This window comes from Rattus norvegicus, chromosome 2 (assembly GCF_021556685.1).
Source record: "Rattus norvegicus strain SHRSP/BbbUtx chromosome 2, alternate assembly SHRSP_T2T, whole genome shotgun sequence".
In the NCBI taxonomy this organism is placed as follows: domain Eukaryota; kingdom Metazoa; phylum Chordata; class Mammalia; order Rodentia; family Muridae; genus Rattus; species Rattus norvegicus.
Window position 1 is genome coordinate 212,803,199 of NC_141535.1, and position 21,514 is coordinate 212,824,712.

General features: G+C 49.2%; 1 protein-coding gene and 1 long non-coding RNA gene across 4 annotated transcripts in view; one reads left to right on the forward strand and one right to left on the reverse strand.

Moving 5' to 3' along the window:
* Positions 1 to 21,514, forward strand: part of Bcar3 (BCAR3 adaptor protein, NSP family member) — a 112,808-nt gene that overhangs the window by 78,933 nt on the left and 12,361 nt on the right. For all 3 annotated transcript variants that reach the window (NM_001107722.1, XM_087624885.1, XM_087624886.1), the window contains 4 exon segments: positions 9,714 to 9,842; positions 12,670 to 13,112; positions 15,820 to 15,923; positions 16,964 to 17,616. In NM_001107722.1, the coding sequence (NP_001101192.1) occupies positions 9,714 to 9,842; positions 12,670 to 13,112; positions 15,820 to 15,923; positions 16,964 to 17,616 (1,329 nt within the window).
* On the reverse strand, positions 1,268 to 14,742 carry LOC147996527 (uncharacterized). The gene is made up of 3 exons (XR_015676885.1): positions 14,508 to 14,742; positions 4,413 to 6,899; positions 1,268 to 1,711 (listed from the first exon to the last, which is right to left on the reverse strand). It is a non-coding gene; the product is annotated as an uncharacterized LOC147996527 (long non-coding RNA).

A 21,514-nucleotide genomic window follows, 5' to 3' on the forward strand; every position in this document is an offset into this window, starting at 1 on the left:
TCATCAATGATGACCTTTCCCCTCTGAACCCTGCTGAGTTACAATAAAGTCCTTTTAGGTAAGTCTCAATGGCAGCTGCTGTCCACTGAGGATTTTCTGTTCTACTTTAAATTGACACATCCCAAAGTCTTGAGCTGAAAAGGACCAGTCCTGGAATCTGTAGATCTAGGTCTTTTTAAGAGCTGTGGATGCAGTTGAGATGTATTTGTTTAGGGGAGTTTACGACCCATGCAGGCACAGTTTTGATTGTAAAATACCATCTGGGTCTTTAAGTCATTTACCGGGCTGAAGAGACAGTTCAGCTGTTAGAAGCTAAGCTCGCAACTAAATCATTTATGTGTACACTTTGGAATTTGGCTTTAAACTCGGCCAGTTTGAAATTCAACAAAAGAAAGGGGTTCTAGGGGGCTGGGGATTTAGCTCAGTGGTAGAGCGCTTACCTAGGAAGCGCAAGGCCCTGGGTTCGGTCCCCAGCTCCGAAAAAAAAGAACCAAAAAAAAAAAAAAAAAAAAAAAAGAAAGGGGTTCTAGAGAGCTGGGTTTCTGGATTCTACAAAGAATGTCATGAGCTCTTGCAAAATGATCTCAAAGCCATCACATTTCAGAGTGATCTTCGGGCTGGCCAAGTCACACTTCTGTAGAAGGTCTAACTTTTTTCCATTTGTTTAAGACACTTATCAGGGATGGCGACATTTTGTTCCGTGTCACATGGGTCTTGTCAGAGTTCAGAGGGTCTGAGATGACTCTGTCATCCTGGATCCATGAATTGTCCCAGCTTAGGTGGCTGAGTCCAGTATCCACCAAGCCAGAGGATTCCCACCTGAGCTCCAGGGAAGACAGACTTCACTTCTAACTTAGACCAATTTTACACAAGAGCCAGAACTCCAGTCAGACTCACAATTTGTGAGCATAATTTCTGGGTAAGACATCTTTAGAAACTTGGCCTGTGGAGTTGTTTGGTGCGACTTGATAAGAGGCCTCCACTGTTGTTGATGACTCCCTTAATCTAATAAACTGTTCCAAGGCTGAAGAAAGGAAGCTTTTGTGTGAGGTCCCTAATAGCATTCTGGGTGTTGTGGCCAGACACTCCGAAGTGGAAGAGAAGAGGGCAGCCGCCTGCCTGCTTGTGCTTTCACTGGTCTTCACCCCAATTCCTGCCCCTCCCTTCCTCCCCTTCCCCTCCAAGCACACATTCCATCTCCTTTGTTTCTAGTAATTTAGTTTTCAGCCTTGATCATAAAATGAATGACCAAAAATGTATCTTGTTTATGAAAATTCAGCAAGATTTTCTCTTTTTTCTTCTCTTCCTTTATTTTTATTATTATTTTTGAAAAGACTTTATTACATATAAGTACACTGTAGATGGCTTTAGACACACCAGAAGAGTGCATCAGATCTCATTACAGATGGCTGTGAGTCATCATGTGGTTGCTGGGATTTGAACTCAGGACCTCTGGAAGAACAATCAGAGCTCTTAACCACCGAGCCATCTCTCCAGCCCTCGTTTCTTTTAACCAACTAAATGTTAAGGCCAGGGAAGAAGAAGGCATAATCTATCGAAGGACTTCTTTGCAATCTTGCATGACGCTCTCCACCTGTGTGTCTGCGCCCTCACAAGACACCCGGGGCCAGCTGTATATACGGATTAGGGTTGAAATCTGAGAGTCGGGTGTTCCTCATCAAGGATGGCTTCTAGGAGTGGCCAGCTTCATCTGCATAGAGAGACCGTTTACTGACCCCTGCCCCCCACAAAGCCCCGAGAATTGCTGGCTTTGAACTTGAACGAAAAGACTAAACAAAGTTGTGCATAATTAGAGATTACATTGTGTAACCGCTGGTTTTTATTCTTTAATTCCATTAGACCTATTTTCTCAGAGGCCAGAGAGATGGCTCACTGGGTAAAGGCATTTGCTGCCAAGCCTGACGACTTGAGTTTGATCTCCAGAAACCCATATGGTGAATGTAGGAACCAAGTTGTCCTCTGACCCCTACACACCTCCAATCAATCCACATAATTGAAGATCATTTTAATAACTCCTTAAGGGCCAGATCTCTAAAACTTCCTGGTGGATTTTATTCATGGTTCATGTTCTATGTGGTTGGTAAGAAGGAAACTTTCCACATTCACTGCTAGAGTCACCTTGAAAAGAAGTTTCTGGTTCTATGTTGGTTTGAGCAAGTGTCTGCCCACGCCACTTATGGAACAGAGTTCTTTGTGAGTATGAAGTCGTTCTAGGAGAGGTGAATTCTCACCCCTGGGTGCCAGAGAAAAACTCAGAATGGGCCTAAGATAAGATCACTTGTCTTTGACCAGCCTGCAAACTCTCTTCTCTACACTCAGTGGCAAAAAAAGAAAGGAAGAAAGAAGGGAAGGAAGGAAGGAAGGAAGGAAGGAAGGAAGGAAGACAGAAAGAAAGAATCCACATCTGAAGCTCTTAATTCTGTCTCTGAAGAAAGTGTCTACTAAGGCACAGCTAGGCTCTGGGACCCAAAGGCAAAGAAAGCCTGGCCATCTTCCTTAAGAATCTCATGTCCTTAGGGCCTCTCATACAGCTGCCTGCAGTCCTTGAGTAGACTCCTCTCAGATAATTAGCTTAAGCTTCAAACCCATCCCACACCTTGTCTCGCTCCCCTCTGGCTGCTCCCTTGTCCCCATCTTCCACTCCAGCCAGGCTACTGAGTCAGCACCTTTCCAGGTCTGTCTGTCTGTCTTTCCATTCACACTACTGAGACACAGAGAAGGACACAGGACAGTGTGTTCAGAGCCGTAGAACAGGGGCCTGCATGAGGTCTTAATAGAAAGTTAGTTTGGGGCTTTGTGGGAGAAACCTGGATTTATCTGTAGGTGGCTATGAGCCCTTGGGGACAAGTCCAATATTTCCCCAGGCCTTGACAATTCATAGACCAATGAGAGCCTGGGAATTTTATGCAAATCTGTGGGCTCTGAGACCCCACTTTGTCCCCATCCTTAAGTCCTCTGCTGGTATCCTCAATATTCATCGTCCTTTCATGATCTGGGTCTGCCAAAAAGTTCAGAGCCGAACCCAGCAGGTTAGCCAGTTCAGTGTATGGCTTCAGCTTGTGGAGCTCTTAGAAGAATGTGTTGAGGCAGGGTGGGGTCCTGGTCCTCATGGGCAGGAGCCAGAGAATTCTTTGTGTTAGAAGCCCATTAATCAGGGCGTGAGGCAGAAAAACATTCTGTATCTCACCTTAGCTGTGCAAGTGTGACTCAAATCTCTTGGCAGAAGGGTGATAAAGAGTCCTGTGGCATTGTGGGTAACAGGTTGTAGGGCTGAAGCCAGGAGGTAGAAGAAAGTCCTGGGAAGTGGCTACTGCAGAGGTCTTAGAACAAGAGTCAAATTCAAATGGAGATCAAATAGGGACGTGGCAGGAGGAGCTTCGGGGTTATTTTACATCAAAAGGTAGTTCTGAGGGTCATTTGGGGAATGAGGTCAGGGGAGATACCATGGGGCAGGAATGAGTGCTTCCTCCATATTGGCCTCTGAGCCAGTCACTAACTGGAAATGGCGACTCAAACTTTCAGCGCATTTCAAATGACCACGCTGGCCTTGTGGCTGGGAGCCCCACTCCACCCCAAGTTCTGCCCATTACCGTACACTGATCCCTCTAAAGCTACTCTGAGTGTCCGTGCCTGCCCAGGGAGAGATTTTCAGTGACATTATCAACAGAATGAAGATCTGACCCCCAGCTTCCTGTGTCAGGTCCCCTGAGCCTTTCCCTGGCTTCCTCAGAACTGCAGTGAGACCCAGCTTATACCGGCTAAGCCACAGGGTTTGTGCTTAGGGACTCGCGTGTTACAGAGACCTCAGTCATCCCTGGTTCTTCTTCTTTTCCAGGGCTGGTTTCATTGTCTCAGCCACCTTGGTCTTGGAAAAACAACGCCCCGCCCCAACAAATAAGAAAACATGGGGGTGAAGTAACTACCAGGCTATAAGTCTCACGGCATTTTCACCAGAGTGGGTTAGAGTATCTTCTTCCAGAGTGGGTGGGAGCCATCTCTCAGGCCAACCAGTGATGGCCAGGAAGACGCTTCATAGCACATGCCTGTACTGAAGAGGGAACTGTCCTTGGAAGCAGGGGTGTATGTGGGAGGGGGAGGGGGCTGGAGTTAGAGTGAGGTGCCGGAGACACAGTTGTATATCACACCCACACCCACACCTTTGCAGGTTTCTGTCCTATGTCCCCCGACCCAAACCTCCAGGCCACTGTACCCGGCAACTCATTGTTTCCCTTAGCTATGATGCCTTCCCTTCATGATTCAGTTCTGCTGCTCCAGCCCTTCCCCCACCCCACACAAACCCTAGTGGAACTGTCTTGAGAACAGCCCTGGGCCACAGTGTTCTCATTTTGACACAGTAGAAAACTCAAAGACAAAGAGGCAGACTAACTCACCCAGGCTGCGGAGCGGGAAAAGGCGGGGTCAGATGGCTAGGCCGGTTGTCTATCCCCAGAGCTTGGTGTTGTTGGACTGCGTGTGTGTGTATGTGTGTGTGTGGTCTTCCCAGAGAATGCGCCCCTCTGGAGCCTCCATCCTGCTTGCTGTCCCGTGTTTCCTTAGGTCCTGAGGTGGCCCCTCGGTATGGATGTCACTGTTTTATACAATGTCAAATCCTACAGGAATGAGAACTTTCCATACAGCCAGGGGTAGATGTAAGCAAATGTTATAATGCAGATGCCATCTTTCTCTGAGTCTCCTGTCTCCTCCATGCATCCTCTGAAGGACTCTGATAGATGCCTCCTACGGTCCCTCAGTGCTGGCTTTCGCCTCTCGTTGATCTACATGTCCAGACCCATTCTATGCTTGATTTGAAATGCAGGCTCTGGTGCTCACCCAGGAGGTCCAGAGTTCCACTCCTCCCAGGCTGGATTAGCGTTTTCTTCCTTGGAAAGCTGTTGAAAGATGGGTTTCCACAGTAATGGGGGTTCCCAGCACATTCCGGGAGTTGGCTCTGAGCCTCTAAAATCTCTTTTCCAACATTTCCTGGGCTCTGGCTACTACGGCTTGTTCAGGCCAGACTCATAAGGAATGGGGGTTACAGAAACACTGTTTCTGTAGTTAGAATGATGGTCATAGTTTTCAGAGGTGTGCCCAGCCAGCTGGTATCAGTTCTGGCTGAGGAACTGGACTATGGCAAACTGGCATTGAGCTCTCTCCAGAGGACTGAAGAGGATCCTTTCCCTAACCGCTGGCTTCCCAAACCCAGCCTCTCCCTGCCTCCTGCACCAGACCCTCAGTACCAAGTCTGCTTATTTTACAGGCATAGATTAATAGTGTCTGGATGTAATTATAATGACAGCTAGCATTAGCGCTGATTGCCTTGCCAGAGTGTGTTCCAAGTCCTCACGGATACCCACTCATTTGGTCCTTACTAACATCCTGTGGCATATTCTCCCCACTTAGCAGAAGAGGAACGCAAGGCTCCACAAAGAATTAATTTCACTTGCCCAAGACCACACAGCTGTTCAATATTACTGTGGGCCTCTGGCTCGAGGTGGTCAGCTGGCCCAAGCTCCTAAACACTGTGCTGTAACAGCTCTTCACATTGAGACACAGTGACGGAGCCACATGTGGTGGCATATGCCTGTAATCCCAGCACTTGGGAGGCAGAGGCAGGTGATGCTGATTGAAGAGTTGAGGCTGACGTAAGTCCAGCCCTCTTTGAGATACATCAAACTCAAGCTGGATAAGGTTGCCCATGTCTAAAATTCCAGCCCTTGGGAGGCAGAAGCAACAGGAGGATCAGGAATTCAAGGTTATCCTTGATTATAGAGTGAGTTTGAGGCTAGCCTGGGCTACACAGGACCTGTCTCCAACAACGAGGTGCATTAATTCATATATGTGATTAGAACAATAAGAGAGTTTCAGAGGGTACCCACTCCCTCCAAAAAACAGACACTAGCCACTCATGAGATGGCCCTCTGGGGTGGGTGACCTTGCAACATCCCCTTTACAAGCTGAGAGTCATTGATAGATTCCCCCATGGTAGTGTATGGCCTGTGTTTTTAAAGTCTGGGCTCCATCTCAAGCTATTATGGAGGTCCATGTCAACACTCTCCCTTCCTCTCCTCTCTGGGTTTCCTCCTTGTCACCCCTATCTCCTGTAGCACCCAGGAGATTACAGCCTATTTGTGACCAGAAGGAAATAGCAGTAATTATGGAATTTCCTCTAAGGAATTGGGACAAAAGTCACGGAAGAGCAGCTGCGTTTGTAGTTAGGGTAGCAAGTAAGAGTGTGAGATACTTTAAAGGAAAATGTACATTGTAGCCAGTGCTGAGAAGGGTGTGTCTGCATCGGGGAGCAGGGGTCTGGATATTGGGGTTTCAGTGATGAGATCACAGCAGCAAATATGGGAGAAGCTTTCTGGGTGCGAGCAAATAAAATTTCTGAGGAGTATGATAGAGCTGGCTGAACATGTTTAGATCCCCTACATTGTCCCTGCTCAGACCTAGCCGTAGGCCTAGGGTGGGGCATGAGAGGTATAAATGATTCTGCTGGGCGGGGTGACTTAAGAAGGAAACCATTCGTTCACCATACACATGGGTTAGGATTAATATAGCCCCTTGAGAGGAAGCCCCAAACCATAGACTTCATGAAGCTTGACAGTGACATTGAAAACTGGGGACCAGTTGTCCTCCTGTCAGTGTGTGGGCTCATGGGTATCGGGGCCCCAGCTTGGTTCCAGCCTTCTCAGCTGTTGTTCCTAGTTATGGCTTCCCCTTCATGGTCCAGGATGTCACCGAGGTGCTGGTTCTCACATGTCAACCCAGATGTCCTTCCAACTCTGCAACTCAGTCTTCCAAGGGTAGACTTCAGCACAGCATTTTAGAAAACACAAACCGTCAGGAACGCCATCTTTGAGCTGAACGGTGGTGACGCACTGGTGAAATGGAATGGCAGATAATTTGGGAGAAAAGTCACAGAAGCCTCCCTCCGGGATGTTTGTTCCTGCAGCGTTACTGAGTTCCTGAGGTGTTCAGGCCCTGCCTGAGGCGCTGCTATAGGGAAAGGGGAAAAAGGTTCTTTTCCCATGAAACTTAGAGTCTAGCAGGAGGCAAGACAGATAATAGACAGCCATCAGTTGACAGCTTGCTACTCATACATGAGTCTTCAGATGTAACTTTGCATAATTAATGCCCAGAGCTGCCAGTGTCAAACACTGCTGGGCGAGCCCACATGAGTCATGGCAGTCAGCCTTGTACACTTTTGATATAAACTGCACTATCTGATGTCCCTCACTAGGCACAGTGGCCCATACCTCTAATCCCAGCATTCTGGAGGCAGAAGCGAAAGCCATCACTGTGATAGAAAGGGTCGCTGTGGTAGAAAGACCAACCTGGATGATGTAGTGAGTTCTAAGCCAGCCCGGGTTACAGTGTAAGACTCTGCCTCAAACGAGCAAACTGAATGAACAAAACCCCGCCTTTGAATGCCTGTCCTGAGGTTCTGAGGGAGGAGGAAGCTAGGGAGAGGGGAGGAAGAATGAAGGTCCACCCTGAAATCCACCCAAATCATGCCAGCCGGCACCACAAAGTGTGGCACGCACAGTTCATCCTAAATCTGATTCTGCTTTGCTTGGTGGGTGTGGGTGTGGGGGCTTAGGAATCGTTCTCTTCTTGCTAAGCAATGTGTGAGGAGTAATTCTGTGGTTCTTTGAGGTATCTGGAGGGCAAGCTGGGGGACTTGGAGAAGCTCAGAGACCTGGCCTTTCCCCATTCATATAACCTTCAGTGTGTGGTACCCAAACTTGGTTTCAACGGGAACGCCCAGGAGGGGTCATGTTCAGTGTGCTTGTATAAGCGGGAGTTATTCTAAACCCAACCTGGAGCCAGTATCACCTGCCTAGGAACCCTGCTGTGTTGCCGTGCAACGCTCTCAAGCTGTTTGGGGTAAAGGACCAGTGTCTAACTTTAAGTTCTATTCCCAGTCTGCTTTAACCGTGAAATAGTGCATTAGAAAAATTAAACGAAAAAAAGGTGCTATTCAATCTGGATGTCTTAGGGTTTTTATTGCTGTAATGAAACACCATGACCAAAAACAACTTGGGAAGGAAAAGGGCTTATTTTGTTGACTCCTTCATCATCCAAGGAAGTCAGGTCAGGAACTTAAAGCAGAGCAGGAACCTGGGGGCAGGAGCTGATGCAGAGGCCACGGAGGGTGCTGCTTCCTGGCTTGCTCCCCATGGCTTGCTCAGCCTGCTTTCTTATAGCACCCAGGGCCACCAGCCCGGAGATGGCTCTACCCACAATGGACTGGGCCTTCTTATATCAACCACTAATTAAGAAAATGCCCTACAGACCTGCTTGCAGTTCAGTCTTTATTTTCAATTGCAGTTCCCTTCTCTCAGAAGGAGAGCTTGTGTTAAGTTGATATAAAAACTAACCAGTACACTGGACATAGGTGATAATATATGTCCGTAATCCCAGCACCTGAGAGGCTGAGGCAGGAGGATTATTAATTCAAATGTAGCCAAGGCCATACAGATAGCAAGACCCTGTCTCAAACAAAACAAAACAAAACACACACACAAAAAAATCAGACTTGGGTAAGATTAGTAGATATCTCTCGCCATGCGGGCACGAGGACCAGAGTTTTGATCCCTGGAACTCCACAAAAGCAGGTTGGGTATGGTAACCTATAGGGGAGGTAGAGACTGGGGATTCCTGGAGCCAGCTACTAGCCAGACTAGCCAAAACAGTGAGTTCTGGAGTCAGTCAGAGATCCCACCTCTCTATATAAGGTATGGGCATCAGGACATTGTTCAATATCAACCTCAGGCCCCTCCAGACACCCTGTGTGCATCCATCCACATGCAAGCTTGAACATTCATACACACATACATATGCAAAATATCTTCTATAACTCAAGGGCTGGAAAGGTGACTCTGCTGATAAGAGCACTTATTGCTCTTACAGAGGACCCATTTCTGGTTCCCAGCACCCACAGGGTGACTCGTAACCACTTGTAACTCCAAGGCCAGAGAACCTGACGCCCTCTTCTGGCCCCTACAGGCATTGGATACACATGATAGACAAAAAACTCAGGCAAAACACCCATAGGAAAAAAATTAAACAGAGGCTTTTAAAAGATAAATATTTCAACATTAATTTCAAAGGTTATATATATATTTCAGGCATCTATTTTAGAGTTAGAGGGCATGAAATTGCTCCATCTGCTTAGAAGTCTTTTATAAGCTAACTTAATTCCTGACTGGAGTTTGTCTACAGACAAAAAAACCAAAAAGACAAAAAGGAAGGAAAACCAGAGCCTTTGCTACGAGCCTCAAGGACTGCGCTCTGGGCTCTACTGCCCCTGAGGCCCAGGGTCAAAGGCCACTGGGGAACAGCTGTCCTTCCCAGCTCCACGTTAAGGCAGTTATAAAAGAGAATGAGGAAGCTCCACAGGAAGAGCACAACCTGGCTCCGTTCTGTTCCTCTGTCCCTCATACCTCTTGGTCAGCTTATTGCTTTGGGAGGGATTTCCCTGAGCAGGTGAAGAATCTATTCTGTACCTGCAGCTGGAGAAGCGAGAGGTCACGGCTAATTGTCGTCAGTTCCCTTCTCAAATGCTGCTTTGGGCCTAGGATCCTTTGCTCAGCAAAGCAGAGGACCAGCGAGACGGTGGTGATCTCAGGATGGCATGGCCTGGCCTTGTTTGTGGAAGGTGAGATCACTGTGGACTCTGTGTGTTGCAGTTCTCCAAGGAGAGGCACATCATGGACAGGACCCCTGAGAGGCTGAAAAAGGAACTGGAGGAGGAGCTACTGCTGAGCAGCGAGGACCTACGCAGCCATGCCTGGTACCACGGCCGGATCCCCAGACAGGTATGCGCCCTGCTCTCCTCAGGGAATCTCACACCGATGGCACTGATGCTCAAAGACACAAAACTCTAGTGCTGTAAAGCGACCTAACTTAGAGCTGTCTCTAAAGAGACCTTCGGAAGAGCCAAAGGTGGGACTCCAGTCATGAGGGAAAGAACAGCTCCTGGGGTCTATGTACATGTGCAGTACCAGCTGCCAGAAAGTATGGGGGTACCTGGGGTTCGGATAATTAAGCTCTTGGCTAGTGGGCAGAGCCTCCTACCACTTGGACCCTTTTGTGAAGGCAGTGACTTATCTCAGAAAAGTCCCCGTGCCACAGGGCAGTTGTCACAGACTGACAAGGCCACCCCTGCCTCAATGGGGCCATTGAGTGTCTACCATCTTCTGTTCTTCTTCACTGAATTCTGTGACTCGAAGATGGGGAGGAAAAGGGATTAGCCCAGGGTCCACGGTTTCATGGCTCGGGGTACTTCACGTGGTTGCCATTAAAAATGTTTTTGTTCGATACTATAAGAATTGAAAACTAGACAAGTCTGCAGGACGGAAGTACACAGTGACCCATGGGTTTGCATTATAAGCATAATCTGGCCAGTCATTAATCAAGGACCAACATAACAGGAAATGCATACCTAGGTCTAAGGAGGGCAGCTGCATGTTATGAATACTGTCTTTGGTGTGACCAATTTCACTTTTTAAAGTCACTATTTTGTTTGTTTATTTATTTATTGCGCGTGTGTGGAGGGTGCCATAGCACACACGTGGATATCAAAAGACGACTTTCTACCATGTGAGCCTCGGGGATTGGCAGCAAGCACTTTCTCCTGCTAAGCTATCTTACCAGCCCCATTTTTTCCCTTACACTATCAAAGAAATCATTCTTATTCTGATCTTGAGACAAATATTTTTTTCTATAATCTTAAAACTGATGGTAGAAGATACAGACAAGGAAAAAGAAAATTCAACTCCTATCCCTAATTGTCTCCCCTGGAGACAGTTGTTATGAGCATTTTGGTGTATATCCCTCCAGACCTCTTCAATCAAAACGGAGATCTTACTGCTTTCTGTGGTCCACTCTCCTCACTTAATGGTGTGCCCTGGGAATTGACTCCAGCTGTAAACTCTTCTGCCGCACCAGCACACAGTGTGTATCTGGCCATCGCATACACGCATCACAATTTATGGGGTACTTAGAGTGTTTCTAGCAGCCCGGGCAACATCCTGTAAGATAACTACCATGTTCAGACCTATAATTCTTCCTACTGGCTCAATTCCGGGAAATGGAATCTCTGCATGAAAATGTATTTTTAAGGCAAAGAGGCAGTTTTAAAGTAACCATGGCAGCATACTATTCTGAGCCGGCAGAAGTATAGCGTCACTTGGATGCTAGAATATCCTAGAGAAGAAATGTCATCATTGTCCTTGTTAGAGTGCCAGGAGGGTGAACTCCCAGGAATACATCCTTCTGAACTGGCTAACTGAAACTCTATGGCAAGGACAGCAGCGTGCCAACATTCTATCTCTTTGAAGCTTTCAGCCGCCCTGTAAGAAACAGCATTACCTACATCTTATAGGTGATATAACTGAGCCACAGGGCGCTTATGTACTTTGTCTACTCACACAGCTGGGGCAGAATGGAAACCTAGGTGGTCAGGCCCCAAAATGATGGACTGGCTCAGTGGTAAGCATCAGCACCATGGCGGTTAACTATGGGGGTATCCATTGTATACTTGGGCTTCACCTCTTTCTCATATGCAAACGGATTATCTTTAAATAACTTTGTGAGGTGAGGAAACCTCAAGTGACTTTGTTTTTCCTAGCTTCCTAGCATGTCCAGAATCCACCATGTCATCCCTGGGTTCGTCCTGCTCTGTAGCTGGGAATCTTAGGAGGATGTTTAGGGGACCCAGATAGCCTCTTTCCTCCTCCCTTCCCTGAATACAAGGAAAATCGGACCCAACAGCACACGACCTCATTTCTTCCCGCTGTTTTACATCCTTCATCCCTATGTAAACGCCCTCTTCCTGGGACATCTTCCTGACCACCCTCATTTGAATGACAACCGCCCCAAGTAGCCCATCTCCCTTCCAAACTTTCTCTTTCCTTAGCTTCACAGTATCTGACTCACCATACCTGCAGTTTTCTGTCCTGAGAGTGCTATACCATACACGCGCATGCACGCATGCGCGCGCGCGCGCACACACACACACACACACACACACACACACACACACACACACACACACACAGAGCCCGCGAGGAAGTACACTTAGTCATTGTTGTGTCTCCTGAGCCTGCAGTAGTCCGGGGCATGTAGAGGATGGTCTATAAATAGTTTGGGTGTTTTGTTTTGCATTTGAGAGAGGGCTGACCTCAGATGTATTATGTACCCCAGGCTGGCCTCAAACTCGCAGTCCTCCTGTCTTAGCCTTAGCTTCCTGAGCGCGTTGATCACCGCTAAGCATGGCCATACCCAGCTAGGATACAGCTCTTGAGTGTGACATTTAGTAAACAAACTAAAGATGTGACTAGAAAAGGGAAGCTGGGAGATGGCTCAGTTAGTGAATAGTCATCTTGCAAGCAGATGGATCTGGGTTCAATTCCCAGAACCCACATTAAAAACAAAACAGTGTGGTAACACATACACTGGGGAGGCAGAGAGAAGGAGATCCCTGGCTCGTGGGTTACCGATGGTGCCTAAGGAAAGACTCCTCTGGTCTCTGCACGCATGCGCAAGCATGCGCACACAGAGGAGACATAGCACGGCCTTCTATTAAGCTCTTGAGAGAATTGGTTTGCCTTTCTTGTTCCTCATTCATCATTTTGTCGACAGGTGTCTGAAAACCTTGTGCAGCGGGATGGGGACTTCCTGGTTCGTGACTCCCTGTCTAGCCCTGGAAACTTTGTCCTGACCTGTCAGTGGAAGAACCTTGCTCAGCACTTTAAGATCAACCGGACTGTTCTGCGGCTCAGCGAGGCCTACAGCCGTGTGCAGTACCAATTCGAGATGGAGAGCTTTGACTCCATCCCCGGGCTGGTACGCTGCTACGTGGGAAACCGGAGGCCCATCTCCCAGCAGAGCGGCGCCATCATCTTCCAGCCTATCAATAGGACAGTGCCCCTTTGGTGTCTGGAGGAGCGTTATGGCACCTCACCAGGCCGAGGCCGGGAGGGCAGCTTTGCTGAGGGAAGACCAGATGTGGTGAAGAGACTGAGCCTCACCACAGGTGGCATCCAGGCTCGGGACCACAGCTTGCCCAGAGGAAACCTCCTCAGGTAGGTCTGTGGGGTGCTGGGGGCCTGGCTCAGGCCAAGGGGAGGAGAGAATATTCGTACACTCTCTATTAGTGGACAGCTGTCACAGGGGTGGTGTGTGTGTGTGTGTGTGTGTGTGTGTGTGTGTGTGTGTGTGTGTGTGTGTAATTCCCACTTAAAGAGCATCAAAAGCAAATGATGGCGCTAGATGCATGCCTGTAATCTCAGTGCTTTGAGGCTGAAATGGGGGGGGTGCCCCAAGTTCAAGGGCATCCTTGACTACAAAATGAGATCCCCATCTCTAAAACAGAAACAAGAGAAGACAATGAAAATAACAACGGGGTCTGAGCAGGGGAGTGGATGAACTGAAAGCAAGGGGATATTCGGGGGACACTGCAAAGAAGAGGGGGTTGCAGGGATTTAATGTGAGACATTCAAGGGCCAGAGGAGCCTGGAAGGTTGATTGGCCAGACTAGAGTAGAGTGTCTGTGTATGGGAGGGATGGGGTTAGGAGGAAACCCCCAGCTATAGTGGAGGTCTTTGTACCAGGCTATAAAAGTTTGGCACGGTGAACAGCAAATCCCGAAGCAGAGCTGGGTAGCCATAGGCACAGAGCGGGCAGAGAGACTGAAGCAGGAAAGCCAGCCTAGGTTTCAGCAAGGGCCCCTGCTGGAAGGGGGAGGTGGGGTAGATTTCTGAGGTGTTCTGGGGTTAGAGGGAGACTGTAAAGTCCACCTACCAATATACCATGGGGAGAGCAGGAGTGCGGATGTGCTGACTGTCGGCATCCAGCAGGGGTCAGTGCTGAGGACTCGCTAGGGGACTGGTCCTGTGGTAAAGGATTGACTTGGAGGGAACAGATAGGGTTCGAATGACTGGAAACACGGAGGGAGGAAACTGGACTCCATGCCCCTGGGATGAAGAGCCCCGAGTTCAGAGAATAGGCAGGAAAGGGCTGAGAAGCGAGCTCTGTATTTGCATAGGACCTGGCTTCCAGAACCGAGAAGCCTTTACAGATCCAATTGCTGCAGCCCGGGGAAAGAAAGCTGAGATGTAGACTGGACCCCTCTAATTGTGCAGCGGCCCTGCCCCCGCCCCTGGCTTCTGAGCTCCCACATAAAAGTAAACGTGTCCATTCGCCTCTCTGCTTTCCTGTCTGGGCCAAGAGAAAACATAAACTATAATTTCTTTACTGCAAACGCCTTAGGAAACACAGGAGTGTGTAAGTAACATAAACTGTAGCTGTTCCCTGGTATGTATTAGTCAGCAACTGACTCAGAACCCGCGGCTCCCTGCTAGTCCCCTGTGGTTAGCTGTGCATCTTCGAGCAGACACCTTAACTTCTCTGGGACTCCTTTTCTTGGTCTGGAAGTATAGAGGCTGTGAGGGTGCAGGAAGTGGAAAGTGTTTACTTACATCGAGGGCTGACATTCCTGGTAGCTGTTTTTCTCCGCAGGGGAGACAAAAGTCAGGCTTAGCGGCAGGCAGAGGAGGCGAGGAAGGACGTGGGAGATGCTCTTCTCATTGTCCTTCAGAATGCAGAGGCTCTGACACTGCTTCCCACAGGAAACAGCCAACACACTCAAGTGGGGGAAGGGAGCATGACCAATGGCCTTAATGGGCTAGTCACCCTATCCTGCTGCCCTTCAGTGACTTCCCCACTGCCACCTGCTGCTTGGCTGGCAGCCTGGAGCCCCGGGGCAAAGGTGTACATTCTCTGGCCTTTGCGTTCTACCTGTCCAGCTGCTCAGGGCCCCTGGAATAATCTAACCAGTTGATTGTCGATCACGGTGGTCACTGCTCAATGCCGTTTCTCCAGAAGACATTCCCTTTTGTAATTTGCCCCAACCTACTTATCTTTGAGTGGTTGCTGGAAGGTTTATGTGTGTTTGTGTGTGTTTGTGTTTGTGTTTGTGTGTGTGTGTGTGTGTGTGTGTGTGTGTGTGTGTGTGTGTTTCCAGAGGTAGGGAAGATCTTCCGGCTTGTGTGAGACTGGTTTACACTTCAGGACGCCCTGTTCGTTGCAGCCTGGCTGGTACTGTGTATCTATCAACAGAGCCCAGTTACTGTAACTAGAATGAGCCCCAGTGAATCAGGATGGGCAGAGGGAGAAAGGGCCTCAGGTTACCCTCTACCTTTCCCCTGGCTGGCTGTGCGCTGTGCCTCCCAGTTGCCATTTGCTGACCTTACTAGCCACTTTTGCCTCTAACTCAGCAGCTGGAGGTCACCTGTGGGTGCTCCAAGCCCAGCCAGGAAGATAGGTAAGACACCACATCTTCCTGGAATCTGCAGATTATTTGGGGGTAAAGGAAAAGGGAGTGCCGATTGTACACAGAAATGGAAAGCAGCCTCCAGCCTCCTCCCAGCTGACATTGATCCATTGTGGAAAAGTCGTGTTAGTTAAATAAGCCATTCCCCCAGGGAGTGAGAATCATTTAAAAAAAAAAAAGTACACATTCCAGTTCATCAGATGCCTTCCCACTACTCCCCAGAGGATTGTGACCCATTCAGCTCGCTCTTTTCAACAGGATGGAGGGGCTGAGGAAGGAGCCTAGGACTCAGCCGGCCTGGCCCTGGGGACGGGCAGGCACACCCTTGGTTGCTCCTCCTCTCCAGCCTTTCCTTTGCCTTCATTCTGGGAGTTTTCTTTTCTTAACTTCCCGTGACGTCGCCTAGAGGAGGTTTTTACTACTTAATGACACAGTTTCTGCCTGGTCTCTGGCTTCAGGAATAAGGACAAGAGTGGCAGCCAGCCCGCCTGCCTGGATCACGTGCAGGACCGGAAGGCCGCAACCCTCAAGGCTCACCAGTCTGAGAGTCACCTGCCCATCGGTAGGTGTTGGGGGAGTGTCAGGCAAGAAGGCAGTGGTGCGGCCCTGGGTGCCCTGCAGCGTTCTCTGCCCAAACAAGCCACAGGGTTTGAAGATTCCATACTCTCAGTATGGAGGGGAGGTTGGCAGAACTGTTCGGTTGTGGCACTCAAAGTTTGATGCTTTCTGTATCCAAGCATTTAAGCCCCATAACCATTTAAGCCCTCCAAGTGGGCTCAGATATCCTCATTTTGCGGCTGGGGAAACTGAGACATTAAGGTAGTGAGTAAGAGGGTCACCTAGCATTTGTGCCTAGGGTTTTTACATTTCAAACCCTGTTGATAAGTGGTGGTCATCATGATAGAAGAGCTCACTCCTTAGCTGCTCCTCTCCCCTTACCCCCATGAGTGACTTATTTGGTCTTGGGACTGCTAATGGAGCAGCTGTCCACAGTCACCTTGCTGTTTCTCTGAGTTCTTTTCCTGGCCAGAAGAAGACTGGTGGGGCGTGGGACTTGGGAAATCCTTAAGCATTTAGTGCCAGTGGGAGGGTTTTTCATTTCTTTTAATAAGTAACCTCCCACAGGGCCACAAAGTGATTTTTCCCGGTGTTCCTTTGTAGAATGTTTGGCTTATCTCCCTGTGTCTATCTTCCTTGCATCTCTTGCCCTCTCTTTAATGCTGGCTGAGATCCACCCTGACTTTGTGACTCAGAGCCCTTAATGCTATGTGGCTAAAGGTTTCTTACTTCTGACGGGATTGTGCTACTCACTGCCCCAGATACGTTTCCCTGCCCTGACTGTCCCAACCTGCTATGACCATAAAATGGTGTTAGAGCCCAGCCCCTGGGACTAGTATCTAGAGTGAGTTGGAGCCAGGGAGGCCTTCACAGCGTTCTCAACTGCCACAAACCAGACCTGCTTCGAGAAAGTCACTGTGTTTTCTTTTGTGGCAGAGACGGGAACCCAAGGGCAGAGGGTGAGAGCTGGGAGCGGTCACTCCTATTTTGTTTTCTGTTCTCCAGACAACTGCGCTTTCTCTGACCTTCTTTTCTCCTCCACAGGCTGCAAGCTGCCACCCCAGTCTCCAAGTGTGGACACAAGCCCTTGCCCCAACTCTCCCGTGTTCAGGACTGGCAGCGAGCCCACTCTGAGTCCGGCACTGGTACGAAGGTTCTCTTCGGACGCTAGGGCAGGGGAGGCACTTCGGGGATCAGACAGTCAACTGTGCCCCAAGCCACCCCCAAAGCCCTGCAAGGTGCCCTTCCTCAAGGTTCCTCCCTCTCCATCTCCCTGGCTAAACTCAGAGGCCAACTACTGTGAACTGAACCCTGCTTTTGCGGTGGGCTGTGACAGGGGAGCCAAGCTTCTCTCACAGGCTCTCGACAGCCACGAGATGCTGCTGACAGCCAAACAGAATGGGGCATCGGGTCCCCGGAACTCTGGCATCAACTACTCGATACTTGATGGGGATGACCAAGGGAGACATTGGGATCCCCTGGCCGTGCAGACGGATGAGGGTCAGGAGGACGAGACCAAGTTTGTACCACCTGTCATGGAGACAGTGTCATCATTCAGACCCAATGACTTTGAGTCGAAGCTTCTTCCTCCAGAGAACAAGCCCCTGGAAACAGCCATGCTAAAGCATGCCAAGGAACTGTTCACCAACCATGACGCGAGGGTCATTGCACAGCACATGCTGAGCGTGGACTGCAAGGTTAGTGTTCTGTGGCTTTCCCCTTCCACTACTTTTAATGGGGTCTACCTGGCCATACCCCGCCTCGCTGGGTAGACGCTTTGTCATAGGGAAACAAGCCAGACAGGCACACAGGTGTGGAGATTGATTTGCAGGGTGGGAACCACTGTCAGAGCAACCTTTGCCCGGCAGGAAACTGGTAAACTTCACCTTGGACAGAGGGAGGCCAGACCTGCCTCTGAACCCAGCCTGCTAAAGACAAGAGTGTGACTCCTCCTCCTCCTACCTCCTTAGTTAAGAACTCCCCTCCTCCCTGTCAGAACTGGAGCAGCTGGGGGCACTGGAGGGCAGCAGAAAGCCTGGTTGCTGGAGTGGCAGGACCTTTGCTATTTCATTCTGTCATGTGTTATACTTACTTACATGGCGTATTTATTTTATTTCCCATATGATCTTTTATGATAATCATCTTCAACTTGATTTTTTTTACAAGAATTGTTCAAGTTAAAAATAATTGTAAGATGCAGATTAGAAGAAAAGATTAAATCCTACAAAACCCAGTTTCCAGGATCTGTGAGGTGGTTCGTCAGGTACATAGCTGGCTACCCAGATACAACCTAACACGGTCCCAGAACCCTCATGGGTGAAAGAGGAACAGCTTCTGCAAGTTATCCTCTGACCTGTAGACACACACACACGCCCCAAATGTAATTTTAAAAATCTCAAAACTCAGGCTACACTAATGGCTCAGGGGTTAAGAGCACTGGCTGCTCTCCCAGAGGTCCCTGATTTGATTCCCAGCACCCCCATGGCAACTCTCAACCATCTATAACTCCAGGTCCAGGGGAATCTGACACCCCTTTCTGGTGTCTATGTGCACCAGCCACACATGTGTTTCATAGACATAAGTCAGTCATAAAATAAGGTAAAATAAAAAATTAAAAGCTAATTTTAGAAACTAACTTCCTAATGATCACTGCTGACAGTGCTTGGAATGTGGATGCTGGGCCTGTAAGCATTTGTAAATAACACTGTTTATCATACATAGACACAATTCTAAGCCTGTGACTATCATTCCACATCTATCTACATTTTTATCATCCTTGTTTTTTAAAAAAAGATTTATGTATATGGGTGCTCTGGTTCATGCACACCAGAAGAGGGCATCACATCCCATTACAGATGGTTGTGAGCCACCATGTGGATGCTGGGAATTGAACTCAGGACCTCTAGAATAGCAGCCAGTGCTCTTAACTGCTGAGCCATCTCTCCAGCCCCATCTTCATTTTTAATAGGGGTATTTGCTTCAGGAGCAGATGATCTGTGTATATATGCTCTCGGTATCCCTTAGATAACGGGCATCTTGGGCATCTTGGGCTTAGCCCACCTTCTTGGTATATAGCAGTTGGTACTTGGGCATTTGAGTGACAGATAAGGCCTCAGTGAAATCTGAAGCCCTGTTTCATTCAGCTCAAAGAAGGCCATGAGTGTCAAAGGTTAGGTTTATTCAAAAGCTGGATTTTTCCTTCTTGTGTCAGGAATCCTGGCTGTAAATCTAATCTCCTAGCAATACCCCAGGAAGTTTGGGGACTGATAAAGGACTCCAAGAATAAACTGGAGGGTCACTGAATAAGCAGGGTAGAAAGAGCTTTTCCTGAATTCAGGACTGGAAGGCTAACCAGATGACCAGTATAAGTCAGTGCCTGAGGCTGGGGGTATCATCCATGCTCATATAGGAAGGAGGGGGTGTCCCTGTTAAGCAGGCTCCAAAGGGGAAAGCCAGGGAATGCGATTGCTGTGAAAGAACAAGACTTGTTAACTGGCGACGGGGCATCCTTGTGCAGAACAAAGTAGGTAGGCAGAGAGTTTGCCATGTTCAATCCTTACCTGCTGCCTGGTGGTGGCAAGAGGACTGTGAGCTCCTGTGCTAGCAAGTCAGTCAGGCTGGGCCCTGGGCCTGAGCATTCAGTACCATGCCAGTGAGACTCACACCTAGTGTGAGCCTGCCCGCTCGCCCGCCCGTCCACGCACCCACAAGCCCCAGGAGGAAGGAAGATCCTTGTACACACAGGGTCTGCAATTACAGAACAGCGTCTTTCCTGGGGTGGCAGTGAGCCCTTGGCTGTCTATGAGGGCTTGCGTTTTCTAGAAGGAGAGATAGGGGGGAGATGCTCGCCCGCTCCTTACAGGTCTGGAACCTTCCCACTGCTTTTGACGTCCTTCAAAGGAGAGCCCAAGTATGACGTCATTTGACAAGTATGCAGTTCTCCTCCTTTTCCTGCCCTGCGCATTTTGTCCTCATAGGCCTCCTCCCACATCTGGCTTCAGGTTTCATTGAAAGATCAGTTTCTTGGGAGTCCCCAGCAAGCAGGGAGAAAGCAGCCTGTGCACACTGGCCTCGTGGGCAAGGTTCTGCTCCGCTGTCTGCATTCTTCCCTCCCATCTTTCCTTCCTTGATCTCCCAGAACTACTAACAAGCAGAGCCACTGTCCCCAACAGGAAAACGCCTTTCCCACTGTAGACAGAGCGGCCATGAGATGGAGCTGCCCAGGATCTAGAAGGAGGCACGGGGCAGCATCTGGGGCCATGTGCCCATCCCCACCTCGGCGCAAGGTTCAGGGAAGCTGCTTATGAAGGGTGTCAGGACAGTGGGTGGATCCTAGTACACCGGAAGCTGGAGGCCATCAGTGTCCAGCACCCTGACTCAGGGCCCCTGCCACCTGCAGATGGACACTGCTTGTGCCTCACCCGCCTGGCAGAGCACAGCCACCACTACTGTCTTTGAATGTGGAATTCAAGTCTATCAGTTAAGAACTTGGTCTTTATGGATGAGTCCAAATCCCACCATTGTCCATTAGCAGCTGCCTGGCTCTTGTTCTCTCTCCATTTGTGGAACGGAATACCACCTACCCAGGTGGTCAGCAAAGTCTGAGAGAATGTATTTGAAGCCCTGGACACTTTGCCTGGCCCAGAGTGAAGCACTGAGTGTTGATCATTGATACTGTTCAGCCTTGATTGAGCGCCTGCCGCGTGCGTGTCAGGCTCGCTAGCACCTCCACCCTGGATGGACCTGCTGTGTGGTGGGAATGGGGTGAGAGGAGATGTGATGCTTGGTCCACAGCATGGCCAGGAAATGCTCTGGCAGGTGTGGCTGGACTCCCTAGGCTTGAGCAAGGGCTTGAAGCTAGAGATCATGGCCAATGGAGATGACTTTGGAAGGCTGAACAGTTGGAAGGTGAATGCAGAAAGTGTCTTGCAGGCTTGGAGGCACATGTGCGATCAAAAACTGTGGGGATGGGGGTTGGTCTAAATGGGATTCATTTCTGGATCAAAGAAGAGGGGGCCTGAGATGGGTTGGGAAGAGCCTGATTGTTGTCCTCAGTGTTTCCAAGTTTCTGCCTCTGGGCTCATACAGGATCTTGCCATTACAGCACTTTGCCATCAAGCTAGGGAAACAAACTGATGAGTGTGGGCGCAGGTCTGAGTCCTCTGTGTTGGGGACAGCAGATCCAGAACACCCAGTGATCGGGCCTGGCGGCCTCTTGGTAACTGAGAGGAGGGCCAGGCCAGGTACCCATCAGGAGCCCTCAGGACACCAGTGGTCTTGAAGTAATGTAATGTAGACGAATGGGTCCAAAAAGTGGCGGCAAGTAGGAGAACTAGAGTGCCTTGGCTTAGGGAATTCATGCTTGCCCTGCCACAGTAAGCACATCCTCCTCCTATAATCCCCCAGAGGACGCAGCCTAGACCCCAGTGTGGACTCAACATCCCATAGTCTTCTAGCCCAGCCCTGGAAAGTATGTATAGCTCAGGAAAGAGACCCGATGAGGGTTGATTGACATTTCAGATTGAAGGCTTCTTGCTCTCAGAATGGAGCCCTTGGAATGCCTACTAGTGCTTCCAGAAGAAAACTGTGTCAATG